At 44.6% G+C, this 14,035-nt stretch overlaps 1 protein-coding gene across 1 annotated transcript in view; it reads left to right on the top strand.

Annotated features, from left to right (window-relative positions):
- Positions 1-14,035, top strand: part of prkar2aa (protein kinase, cAMP-dependent, regulatory, type II, alpha A) — a 270,284-nt gene that overhangs the window by 71,201 nt on the left and 185,048 nt on the right. Inside the window, exon 2 of the mRNA XM_078543146.1 lies at positions 5,812-5,847. Coding sequence (XP_078399272.1) covers positions 5,812-5,847 — 36 coding nt within the window. The remainder of the gene's footprint in view (positions 1-5,811; positions 5,848-14,035) is intronic.

The following is a 14,035-nucleotide window of genomic DNA, read 5'->3' as shown; positions in this document are numbered from 1 at the left end:
CTAAATGCAGTATCTCTTACTTCTCTGGATTGAATTCCATTTGCCACTTCTCCGCCACATCAAGGCAGCATTTGACCGAGTGTGACATCAAGGAGCCCTAGCAAAACTGGAGTCAATGGGAATCCGGGGAAAAACTCCCCACTGGTTGGGGCCATACCTAGCACAAAGGAAGATGGTTATGGTTGTTGGAGGTCAATTATCTCAGTTACAGGACACCACTGCAGGAGTTTCTCAGGGTAGTGTCCTCGGTTCAACCATCTTCAGCTGCTTCATCAATGACCTTCCTTCCATCAGAAGTGGGGATGTTCACTGATGATTGCACAATGTTCAGCACCATTGCTACTCCTCAGGTACTGAAACAATCCACGGCCAAATGTAGCAAGACCTGGACAATATCCAGGCCTGGGCTGACAAGCGTCAAGTAACATTCATGCCACACATGTGCTCAGCAATGACCACCTCCAACAAGAGAGAATCTAATCATCGCCCCTTGACATTCATGCCATTGTGATGGCATTACCATTGCTGAATCCCCCACTAGCAACATCCTGGTGGTTAACATTGACCAGAAACTGAACTGGATTAACCATATAAAAGTGTCTCTACAAGAGCAGGTCAGAGACTAGGAATCCTGCGGCAAGTAACTCACCTCCTGACCCCCCAAAGCCTGTCCACCATCTACAAGGCACAGGTCAGGAGTGTACTCTCTTGTCTGGATGAATGCAGCTCCAACAACACTCAAGAAGCTTGACACCACCCAACGCACAGTGACAGCAGTGTGTACAATCTACAAGATGCACTGCAGGAACTCACCAACCCCCCTTAGATAGCATCTTCCAAATCCATGACTGCTGCTAACTACAAGTGGTTCAAGAAGGCAGCTCACCACCACCTTCTCAAGGGCAGTTAGGGTTGGACAATAAATGCTGGCCTACCCAAGATGCCCACATTCCATGAATGAATAAAAAAAATTCAAATTGAAGAAGTGTGTTGATGTGTTCGTGGAGATTAATAACACTGGTTGATTAATGCAAGATTTGAATGAAAACTCAATTTTTATGAAACATTTTTCAAATAAAGGAACTAATTAACACATGTTAGTGTTTAAGAAATTTATCAAGGTCAACCTTTTATAATGGAATACATCCATAAAATTGCAGCAAAAGAATTGCTGTATTTTTTATCTACATGCTGTCTATGGACAGGATTACAATGCTTTCATTCATTGTACATCTTCAGGAATTTTTTGTAATATTCATTCTCGGGACATGACACTTGGTTGAGGCAGCTCTTTGCATATCCTTAGTTTTTCTGATACAAGTGAACGGGTTGCCAGATGATTTTAAAGGGAAGTTAAGAATCAAATTTGAGTTTGGGACTGGAATCACATAGGTCAGACTGATTAAGAATAGCAGGTTTCCTTCCCTAAAAGAAAATACTAACATTGTTGTAAAGAATCCAGCAGCTTAATGGTCATTTTTAAGAGTTTTTAAACCAAATTTAAATTCTCAAACTTCCATGGTGAGATTTGAACTCGTTCTCCGCATTATTAGTTCAACAACGTAACAACAACACAAATGTACCCATACACCAAACTAGTGTTCTGTTCCCCAGTACTGACAGCATTCATCTTGATGAGCATAAATGTACATGAGGAGAGGTGGGAACTGTTAGAACTGTAATAAATCAAGAGCGTTTACTGTTTCTGTGGGCTGTGAACTCATTGCCAGTATCTGATTTAGCTGGTGTGTATTTCCTGGAACAGTAGTTATGTTTTGTTTAAAAAAATTATGGAGCATTTGGAACAGGATGAGAGGATGTGGAGGTGGTTCCCCAGATAACATCAAATGTTGTTGGGTGGGAATCTGTTCATGTACTGTTTTTTTGCATGTCAAGATATTTGTTGAGAGACTGTTCTACTTTAAATTTTGTGAAATGCGAGTAGAAATGGCCTGGAGATCCCTGTCAGGTTTTCCTTCCCTTCACACTACCAGTGGCAAAAGCAACCTGTTGTTGCTCTGAAGAAGGGTCATATGGACTCAAAACATTAACTTTGTTTTTCTCACTCTACAGATGCTGTCAGACCTGATGAGTTTTTCCAGCATTTTCTGTTTTTGTTACAGATTTCCAGCATCCGCAGTATTTTGCTTTTAACCTGTTGTTACAGGTGATGTTTGTTGAATGACATGAACTGCTGTTTTACCCGAGCTGTACGTAGGTTTTACCCTCAACTTGCATGTATGCTAAAAAATAGCAAATGGAATTCAATTTCAGTAAGTGAACAATAATACATTTTTATATGTAAGGAAATCTGTTTTTGGGGCTCTAGCACAAATGCATAGAGCAGAGTGGGGTCTGACAGCAAGAGTGTTTCCTGTTGTTGGCGCTCCACAATATGTTGCCATGGAGATGAGGACTACACTTCCCAATGGGGCTCAGAGAAAAGCCCTGGAGCAGTTGTTGGTAGCAGCATTGCTGGGGCACAGAAAAAACCTGAGGTCAATGTCAGCTCAAGTGAAGCTGACGTGCATTTGGCTGCTCCATGAAAGGCAGATGTTGACAGCAGCATGGCTGAGGAGCTGGAACCATGCCTGTGTTTAGACGCTAGAGTATAGCCTGGCAAACGCAGTAGCAGGTCAGCTCAGCTGGAAATGGAGACCTAGAAGGCTGGACCTGAGAAGAGATTTGAGAGTGATGTGGATTAGTGTGCCTTTTGGATGAGGATTGTACCTGTGGAACTTGGTTGCAGTAGAGTTGCGGTTAGCTGGGTATCAGGCTAGCTCTTTGAAGGAGAGGACCTGAAATTCTTCGTGACGAAGACAGATTTTTAAAGAATTTTGTGACTCACAGTGATGACTAGCATCTGGGTGGGTTGCTGAGAAATTTGGGGGATTTGTCTGCCATTTAATGTGTAGTTTCTTGTGCGTTCAACCACAGTTTGCCTGTTAGTTTATGTTTACTTCCTGTTAAGTCCGGATGTTAGAGTATGCGATAGATAGTGTTGACTGTTTGCTTTATTAACTCATGTATAATAAAAATTTCTTCTTGTTTAAAATTGTGGAATCTGGTGGCTTTATTTTCTTGATGAGTAACTTGGTGAGTCTATTTTAACAAAAGAAGTTATTGGTCCCCAACTGGATTGTAATAAAATTTGGGGGCTTGGCCTGGGATTGTAACAGATTTGTAAATCACAGCAGCAGTTCTGTTCTGAACAGGAGTAGGCTTGGTGTTGTGGAAGAACGTGTGAATATGGGGCTTAATAGATTCACATGCCATTCAAGGCAGCATCTTGGGCTGATAAGGGCATGAAAAAAGTGAAAGAAATTCTAGGTTTTATTCGAAGAGGTATAGAACCTACAATCACAATGTTGGCCTTTATACATTTGGAAGGAAATTGAGGGTGCAACCCAGCAATATGAAGATGAAGCAAAGCTTCTGGTGAAAGGTTACTGAAGTTTTAACTTACCTACCTTATCTCAGAACCTCCTGTAGTGTTGCCAGCATTTTCTATTTGAATTTCAGATTTTCAGCGTGTGTAGTTTTTTTACTGCTGGAAAATCTGGTACTTCTCCATTAGAGTAGTGCAGAATATGGGGCTGATTTGATGGTATTTGAGTAACCAGAATTCCAGAAAACTTAAATTCTAATATTAAAATCCATGTTATTCATAATGAAAGTAAATGGGTATATACCTGCTTCCATAGTTTGGCACTAATAATTGGTTCTTTTAATAGGGCAGGTGGAGTGACCTGTAGCTTTAGGTTTGATTGACAACTGATAATAAATCCCATGGGATACTTCGTATCATCTTAGCTTTTCATGTTCATCTCAGTGCCAGTATTATTTCCTTCTTGTTGAGGAGGTAACAGAAGCTTTACTTTACAAACGCTGATATTTACAGTGTTACGAACAGGATGGGGGTTAATTTAAACAGCCCTGATTTCTCCTCTCTCCACCTGTCAGTAAACAGAAAGGTGTTTCGATTTGCTTCCCTCTTTATAAGCGGTGGCGTGTTTCCCAACCCTTCAGTTTGGTGTGATCCAGTTTTCGATTGATAACCCCACAGAAAACTCGAGATAGGATATACTGAGAGGGTTAGTTTAGTTTCACACACTCAAAACATGGGAGGGGGTTTGCTACATAGCCCCCTGTGCACTCATACAGTAAAGAGGGATAGAGAAAGAAAGACTTACAGGGTAAAGGCCACAGAGAAAATAACTTTTGTTTCATGTGTATCCCAGAGTCCAGAATCAAAGTTCAACCTCCGTAGAGGTTGGCAGACTTGACTGACGCTGGATAATTCACTTTTCCAGTAGAGTTGACTTCCATGATGAGATAAGCACGCAGAGATGAATCGGTCTTGTAAGCAATGATACAGAAGCTCCAGTCGAAACAGTGTAGATGGGGCCAGGCATTCAAACCTGGAGAGAGCTCCTTTTCTGTGCTGCTGCTTGTAGATGGTAAAAATGGCAGACTGATTTTTTTAGTACAGCAAGACAGTATAACTGGTTCCCCAAGTTAGAGGTCATGTCACACGACTCCCATCTCTCCACACCACCTTTGATAAAGGATGTGTATTCCTCGTTTGGGTCCCCGAGAATGTTAAATGTCCTAGCCATTAAGAACTCAAAGGAAGGTTGCAGGGTTCTTTGTTCTAGCAGACTAGTAAACACTGGTTGGCCAGCCTGGGTTGTGAAATGCAGATGGCCTTTGTATAGTTCTCGTTGAATTTGGTCTCTGCAGCCCACAGGAGTGTTGTTAGGGTTTTTCCAGAGATAATGAGTTGTAAGCTTCTTCGAAACTGTCGATTATCTCCTTTTGTTCAGGGTCACAGACAGACATAACTTCAGCCATTTTAAAAAGGTCAGTGTCCAGTTTTTAAAATTTTAGAAATTAGCCATGAGGATATATATATTTTATGAAAATATACAGCGTGAGGTCTTGATTCTCTGACGTACAGCAGGCAGCCGAATCTGAAATTCAATTTTGTAACTAGATATTTTAAAAAGTGAACTATTAAATATGAACCTTGCATTGAGATTTTAGTGCCTCATTTTCTCAGGTGATTTCCATGCTGGCATTTACAGAACCAGAGTGTATATTTGTTGTCTTAAATATACGTTTATAATATTTAATTACTATTAGGAGAATAACAGTGTTTTTTCCCAGTCATATCTCTGAAGTAGATGTTTGGAGAAGATAAATATTGGGCTGTCTCCTCTTCCACATCACACGTATTTTGCACAAGACGCTGAGCTTGTGCAGGTTTTTGTACAGCACCAAGGGAACAACATAATTTGAAAATTAATCAATGTATTGATGCTCTTGAATCCTCTGTTTCAATATGGACATATTGACACTGATGTAAAGTGAACGCTTTAAAGAAGAAGGGTCATACAGCCTCGAAACGTTAACTCTGTTTCTCTCTGCACAGATGCTGCCTGACCTGCTGAGTTTTTCCAGCATTTTCTGTTTTTATTGCAGGTTTCCAGCATGCACAGTATTTGCTTTCTACTGTTTGCCTTTGGAATTGAGGAAGTTAGCATGGACCATTTGGTTTTGACTTTACATACCAAGGCCTTGACAGTACTTTAAAATCTTGCATGTAACCTGTTAACTATTCAATCAAAAAAAGTCCATGATAAAACTCATAGCATGGAGTGCTTACTCATTTGCCATATGGTACCACCCAACTCCAAGGTGCAGTGACATGTATTATTGTAAATAAGTTAACTTGCTGTATTGAGTTTGCATAAAATTGCTAAATTCACTTGAAGATAAATAATTTTGTTTCTTTCTTCTTTCTTACAGCACCAGTTATTAACAGATTAAACCGAAGGGTTTCAGGTAAGCTTTTCTTGCACTGATTTTTAATCTTTCCACATCAGATTGGATTTGCACTACAGAAATGTTAGATTAAACCCAATTTATTTAATTTAGGTTATAATTTATTATTAAAGGAAAGAGCCTTGGCATACCTGGATGAATTAGTGCTGTAAGATGACCCATTTGAGCACTTGGTTTTATAAATGATATCAGCAACATTGTTGAAGGACAAGAGCGATTTGGATTAGAGCATGAGGAAGATTTAATAGCTAGGGTGTAGCTGAAGTGAAACCTTTATCTAAATCTGCTAGGGCTTTCCATCTTTATGGAGAAAGATTATGTTCTGGCTATAGTTAGATTTATTAATTTGTTCTTTTAGTTCTACAGTGCTGAATTTTAGCTGTATTTTTTGAAGCATTTGATGTGCTGATATTTTATCCTGAGTTAATTCCTATATGTGCTCAATGAGAGAAATATTTGCTTCTGTGTAATTGTGTTTTTTGTGACAAATTTCTTTTTTTCTCAAATTTTCTTACCCATTCTCAAATGATGTATTCTAATTGTATGTTTTTAGAGCCACTTCCTCTGGTTGTTGTTTAATTGTCCTCCATCTTTCATGACTGGGTGTGGCAAGACTGCAGAGCTTTGATCTGATGCGTTCATTATGGCATTGCTTAGCTATGTCTACATCATGCTGCTCCTGGCATGCTCTCCTGCACTTCTCATTGGACCACGGTTAGTCCCCTGGCTTGATGGTAATGGTACAGTGAGGGATATACCATGAGTTTACGGATTGTATTTTAATACAATTCTGCTTCTGCTAATGGCCCACAGTGCCTTTTGGATGCGCAGTTTTGTGCTGCTAGATCTGTTCTAAGTCTATCCTATTTAGCCAGGGTGGTACTGCCCCACAACACTTTTTTGAGGATGTCTTCAGTGTGAAGAAGGAACTTGGTCTCCACAAGAATTGTCTGGTGGCCACTCCTACCAATAATATCGTGGACAGATGCGCCTGCAGCAGGTAGATTGGTGAGGATGAGATTGTGTTTCTCCCCCCTCTTTTTGGTTTTCTCACTACACGTCATAGGTCCAGTCTGGCAGCTTGTTTTTCAGGACTTGGCCAGTTAGTCAGTATTGTTTCTACCGAGCCACTCTGGTGATGGGTGTTGAAGTCCATCTATGTCCTTGCTACCCTCTTCTTCCAAGTGGTGTTCAACACGGAGCACTGATTCATCAACTGAGTGATTGCGGTAAGTGGTGATCAGTGGGAAGTTTTCTTACCCAAATTTGACCTGATGCCATGAGAGTTCATGAGCTTGGAGTCAATGCCGAGGATTTAAAAAATACATTTTTTAAAAAGTTCATTCATGGGCTTCGTTGGCTGTGCCAGCATTTATTGCCCATCCCTCATGGCCTTGAGTAGGTGGTGATGAACTACTTTCTTGAACCGCCACTCCCTCCTGACTATATACCACTCTGTCACCACACCTGGTGATTAAGTCTCACTGTAAGGTATGATTTAGTGCATATGAATGTCAGGCTTGACTAGTCTGTGGAGCAGCTCTTCCAATTTTGGAACAAGTCTCCAGATGTTGGTGAGAAGTACCTTATAGGGTTGACTGGGCAGGGTGTTCTTTTCTCATTCCTGGTGCCGAGGTCAGTGCCGGTTTTATTCTTTCTTGACTTTTCTGTAGTGGTTTGATACAACTATGTGGCTTGCAAGGCCATTTCAGAGGGTAATTAAGAGTCAACTACGTTGCTGTGGGTCTGGAGTCACATGTCCCTGACTGGGTAAGGGTGACAGATTCCCTCCCTCAAGGGCCATTATTGAAGTGTGGATTTTTAGAACAATCCAGTAGTTCTGTGATCAATATTAATGACGAGCATTTTGTTCTGATTTTATTAGTTAATTGAATTTAAATTGCCTCAGCCACAGGAACATTTGAATTCATGTCTCTGGAGTGTTAGTCTGGGCCTCCAAATTACTAGTCCAATAACATAGCAAGCATGGAGGACAGTAGCACAGTGACAAATACTGGAACTGGCATGCATCTCCTGAATCACTGATCACTATCAACCTAATCCCTTACAAATTCATTCTTTGCCCATTTATTGCCCATCCCAGTTGTCTTGGCAAAGTGAGTGGTGGATCTTTTTCTTGAATTGTTGCAGTCTGTGTGCTGAAGGTGCTCTTACAGTGCTGTTAGCTAAGGAATTCCATGACTTTGATGCAGGGATTATGAAGAAATGGCAATATATGTGCAGATCCTGACAGATCATCGCTGTCTGGAATGAAGCTGGGAACCTGAGTAAGTAACAGGTGAAATGTCTTTATTCATTCATGGAATGTGGGAGTCACTGGCTAAACCAGTATTTATTGCCCATCCCTAATTACCCTTGGGAAGGTGGTGGTGAGCTGCCTTCTTGAACCGCTGCAGTCCATGTGGTGTAGGTACACCCACAGCGCTGTTAGGAAGGGAGTTCCAAGATTTTGAACCAGCGACAGTGAAGGAAACGCAATATATTTCCAAGTCAGGATGGTGTGTGGCTTGGAGGGAAACTTTCAGTTGGTAGTGTTCCCATGTGTCTGAAGCCCTTTTCCTTCTAGATGGTAGTGGTCATCGGTTTGGAAGGTGCTGCCTAAGGAACTTTGGTGAGTTCCTGCACTACATCTTGTAAATTGTACACACTGCTACCACTGTGTGTCGGGTGGTGAAGGGAGTGTATGTTTGTGGATGGGGATGCCAATCAAGAGGGTTGTTTTGTCCTGGATGATGTCAAGCTTCTTGAGTGTTATTGGGTCTGCACTCATCCAGGCAAGTGGGGAGTATTGCACCAAACTCCTGACTTATGCTTTGTAGATGGTGGACAGGCTTTGGGGAGTCAGAAGGTGAGTTACTCACCGCAGGCTTCCTAACCCCTGACCTGGCCTTGTAGCATCAGTATTTATATGGCTAGTCCAGTTCAGTTTCTGATCAATGGTAACCCTCAGGATGTTGATAGTGGAGGATTCAGTGATGGTGCTGCCATTGAATGTCAAGGGGTGATGGTTAGAATCTCTCTTGTTGGAGATGGTCATTGTCTGGCACTTATCAGCCCAAGCCTGGACATTGTCCAGATCTTGCTGCATTTGGACATGGGCTGCTTCAGTATCCGAGGAGTTGTGAATGGTGCTGAACATTGTGCAATCATCAGAAAACATCCCCACTTCTGACCTTAGGATGGAAAGAAGGTCATTGCTGATGCAGCTAAAGATGTTTGAACCGAGGGCACTACTCCTGCAGTAATGTCCTGGAACTGAGATGATTGATCTCCAACAACCACAACCATCTTCCTTTGTGGAGATAAAAGCAAAATACTGCGGATGCTGGAAATCTAGAACAAAAACAAAAATACCTGGAAAAACTCAGCAGGTCTGACAGCATCTGCGGAGAGAGATACAATTAACGTTTCGAGTCCGAATGACTCTTCATCAGAACTAAGGAAAAATAGAAAAGAGGTGAAATATAAGCTGGTTTAAGGGGGGGTGGGTGGGACAGGTAGAGCTGGATAGCGGGCCAGTGATAGGTGGAGATTGCCAAAAGATGTCATAGACAAAAGGACAAAGAGGTGTTGACGGTGGCGATATTAACTAAGAAATGTGTTAATGGGAACGTTAAGGGTGGAAAGCAGGACGAGCAAGGTCCAGATAGCCTTGGTGGGGTGGCGGGGGGGGGGGGGGGGGTGGGGGGGGAGTTGAAATAGGCTAAAAGGTAGAGATAAAACAATGGATGGAAATATATTTAAAAATAATGGAAATAGGTGGGAAAAGCAAAATATATATAAATTATAGGAAAAAGGGGATCGGAAAGTGGGTGGGGAAGGAGGAGAGAGTTCATGATCTAAAGTTGTTGAACTCAATATTCAGTCCAGAAGGCTGTAAATTACCTAGTCGGAAGATGAGGTGCTGTTCCTCCAGTTTGCGTTGAGCTTCACTGGAACATTGCAGCAGGCCAAGGACGGACATGTGGGAATGAGAGCCCGGTGGTGTGTTGAAATGGCAAGCGACAGGGAGGTCTGGGTCATGCTTGCGGATAGACTGAAGGTGTTCCGCAAAGCGGTCACCCAGCTTGCGTTTGGTCTCTCCAATGTAGAGGAAACCACATTGGGAGCAGCGAATGCAGTAGACTAAATTGTGGGAAGTGCAAGTGAAATGCTGCTTCACTTCAAAGGAGTGTTAGGGCCCTTGGACGGTAAGGAGGGGGGAAGTAAAGGGGCAGGTGTTACAGCTTCTGCGGTTGCATGGGAGGGTGCAGTGGGAGGGGGTTGAGGTGGAGGTGATGGAGGAGTGGACCCAGGGTGTCCCGGAGGGAACGATCCCTGTAAAATGCCGCCAGGGGTGGTGAAGGGAAGATGGGTTTGGTGGTGGCATCATGCTGCAGTTGGCGGAAATGACGGAGGATGATCCTTTGAATGTGGAGGCTGGTGGGGTGATAAGTGAGAACAAGGGAGATCCTATCATGGTTCAGGGAGGGAGAGGAAGGTGTGAGGGCGGATGCACGGGAGATGGGCGGGACACGGTTGAGGGCCCTGTCAATCACCGTGGGTGGAAAACCTCGGTAAAGGAAGAAGGAAGACATGTCAGAGGAACTGTTTTTGAAAGTGGCATCATCAGAACAGATGTGATGGAGGCGAAGGAACTGAGAGAATGGGATGGAGTCCTTACAGGAAGCGGGGTGTGAGGAGCTGTAGTCCAGGTAGCTGTGGGAATCGGTAGGCTTGTAATGAATATTGGTGGACGGTCTATCACCAGAAATTGAGACTGAGAGGCAAGGAAGGGAAAGGAAGTGTCAGTGATGGACCACGTGGAAATGATGGAGGGGTGGAAATTGGAAGCAAAATTAATAAATTTTTCCAGATCCAGACGAGAGCATGAAGCGGCACCAAAGCAGTCATCGATGTACCGGAGAAAGAGTTGTAGGAGGGGGCCTGAGTAGGACTGGAACAAGGAATGTTCCACATACCCCATAAAGAGACAGGCATAACTGGGGCCCATGCGGGTACCCATAGCCACACCTTTTATTTGGAGGAAGTGAGACCAGTTTAAGGAGAAATTGTTCAGTGAGAGAACAAGTTCAGCCAGATGGGGGAGAGTAGTGGTGGATGGGGATTGTTCGGGCCTCTGTTCGAGGAAGAAGCGGAGAGCCCTCAGACCATCCCGGTGGGGGAATGGTGGTGTAGAGGGATTGGACGTCCATGGTGAAGAGGAGGCGGTTGGGGCCAGGGAATTGGAAATTGTTGATATGATGTAGGGCGTGAGGGGAATTGCGGATGTAGGTGGCAAGAGACTGGACAAGGGGAGAGAGAATGGAGTCAAGATAGCAAGAAATGGATTCCGTGGGACAGGAACAGGCTGACCCGATCGATCTGCCGGGATAGTCCTGTTTGTGGATTTTGGGTAAGAGGTAGAAGCGGGCCGTCCGAGGTTGGGAGACTGAGGTTGGAAGCTGTGGAGGGAAGATCTCCAGAGGAGATGATGTCAGTGACAGTCCTGGAAACAATGGCTTGATGTTCAGTGGTGGGGTCATGGTCCAGGGGGAGGTAGGAGGAAGTGTCTGCGAGTTGACGCTCAGCCTCTGCGAGGTAGAGGTCAGTGCGCCAGACAACAACAGCACCACCCTTGTCAGCGGGTTTGATGACAAAGTCAGGGTTGGACCTGAGAGAACGGAGTGCAGCAAGTTCAGAAAGAGACAGGTTAGAGTGGGTGAGAGGAGCAGAGAAATTGAGATGACTCATGTCACGCCGACCGTTCTCAATGAAAAGATCAAGAGCAGGTAAAAATCCAAAAGGATGGGTCCAGGTGGAGGGAGAATATTGGAGGTGGGTAAAAGGATCCGTTGAACGGGGAGAGGACTCCTGCCCAAAAAAGTGAGCACGGAGGTGAAGGCGGCAGAAGAAGAGCTCAGCATTGTGCCGAGCCCGAAGTTCATTGAGGTGAGGGCGTAAGGGTATGAAACTGAGTCCTTTGCTGAGCACTGAAGGTTCAGCATCAGAGAGGGGAAGGTCAGTGGGTATAGTGAAAACACGGCCAGGGCTGAGATTGGAAGACGGGATGTGGACAGCGGGACGGGCATGGGTGGAGGGTCCTGGATGGGCATTGGTGTCGATGAGTTGTTGGAACTTGCATTCATTTGCATCTGAAAGAAAGAGACAAAGTTTCTTGTTGAGGCATCGGATGAGACGAAGAATAAAATGAAACTGGGGGCAAGGACAGCTTAGAAATAGGGTGCATCAACGCTGCTGGAGGGAGAGGTCGCGTGTGTTCATATGTATGTTCCTGCCTCACAAAACTCATTTCTTGCTATCTTGACTCCATTTTCTCTCCCCTTGTCCAGTCTCTTCCCACCTACATCAGTGATTCCTCTCACGCCCTACATCATATCAACAATTTCCAGTTCCCTGGCCCCAACTGCCTCCTCTTCACCATGGACGTCCAATCCCTCTACACCTCTATCCCCCACCGGGATGGTCTTCCTCGAACAGAGGCCTGAACAATCCCCATCCACCACTACTCTCCTCCGACTGGCTGAACTTGTTCTCTCACTGAACAATTTGTTCTTAAACTGGTCTCACTTCCTCCAAATAAAAGGTGTGGCTATGGGTACCCGCATGGGCCCCAGTTATGCCTGTCTCTTTATGGGGTATGTGGAACATTCCTTGTTCCAGTCCTACTCTGGCCCCCTCCCACAACTCTTTCTCCGGTACATCGATGACTGCTTCGGTGCCGCTTCATGCTCTCGTCTGGATCTGGAAAAATTTATTAATTTTGCTTCCAATTTCCACCCCCTCCATAATTTTCACGTGGTCCATCACTGACACTTCCCTTCCCTACCTTGACCTCTCTGTCTCAATTTCTGGTGATAGACTGTCCACCAATATTCATTACAAGCCTACCGACTCCCACAGCTACCTTGACTACAGCTCCTCACACCCCGCTTCCTGTAAGGACTCCATCCCATTCTCTCAGTTCCTTCGCCTCCGTCGCATCTGTTCTGATGATGCCACTTTCCAAAACAGTTCCTCTGACATGTCTTCCTTCTTCCTTAACCGAGGTTTTCCACTCATGGCGGTTGACAGGGCCCTCAACGGTGTCCGGCCCATCTCCCGCGCATCCGCCCTCACACCAACCTCTCCCTCCCAGAACCACGATAGGGACCCCTTTGTTCTCACTTATCACCCCACCAGCCTCCGCGTTCAAAGGATCATCCTCCGCCATTTCCACCAACTGCAGCATGATCTCACCGCCAAACCCGTCCTCCCTTCTCTCACACACACACACACACACACACACACACCCCCCACCCCCCCCCACGGCTTTCCGTAGGGACTGTTCCCTCCGGGACACCCTGGTCCACTCCTCCATCACCCCCTACACATCAACCCCCTCCCACTGCACTTTCCCATGCAACCGCAGAAGGTGCAACACCTGCCCCTTTACTTCCCCCCTCCTTACTGTCCAAGGGCTCTAACACTCCTTTCAAGTGAAGCAGCACTTCACTTGCACTTCCCTCAATTTAGTCTACTGCATTCGCTGCTCCCAATGTGGTTTCCTCTACATTGGAGAGACCAAACACAGGCTGGATGACCGCATTGTGGAACACCTTCGGTCTGTCCGCAAGCATGACCCAGACCTCCCTGTCGCTTGCCATTTCAACACACCACCCTGCTCTCATTCCCACATGTCCGTCCTTGGCCTGCTGCAATGTTCCAATGAAACTCAACGCAAACTGGAGGAACAGCACCTCATCTTCCGACTAGGTAATTTACAGCCTTCTGGACTGAATATTGAGTTCAACAACTTTAGATCATGAACTCTCTCCTCCATCCCCACCCCCTTTCCGATCCCCCCTTTTCCAATAATTTATATATATTTTTCTTTTCCCACCTATTTCCATTATTTTTAAATATATTTCCATCCATTATCTCTACCTTTTAGCCTATTTCGATTTCCCCCCCCACCCCACCCCCACTAGGGCTATCTGTCCCTTGTTCATCCTGCTTCCCATCCTTAATGTCTCCATTAGCACATTTCTTAGCTAATATCACTACCGTCAACCCCTCTTTGATTTTTTGTCTATGACATCTTTTGGCAATCTCCACTTATCACTGGCCCTCTATCCAGCTCTATCTGTCCCACCCCCCCACTTAAACCAGTTTATATTTCACTTCT

The sequence above is a fragment of the Cetorhinus maximus genome, chromosome 6 (assembly GCF_964194155.1).
Source record: "Cetorhinus maximus chromosome 6, sCetMax3.hap1.1, whole genome shotgun sequence".
Lineage (NCBI taxonomy): Eukaryota > Metazoa > Chordata > Chondrichthyes > Lamniformes > Cetorhinidae > Cetorhinus > Cetorhinus maximus.
Note: the sequence above shows the minus strand (reverse complement) of the source record. Positions and strands in the feature narration are given on the sequence as shown.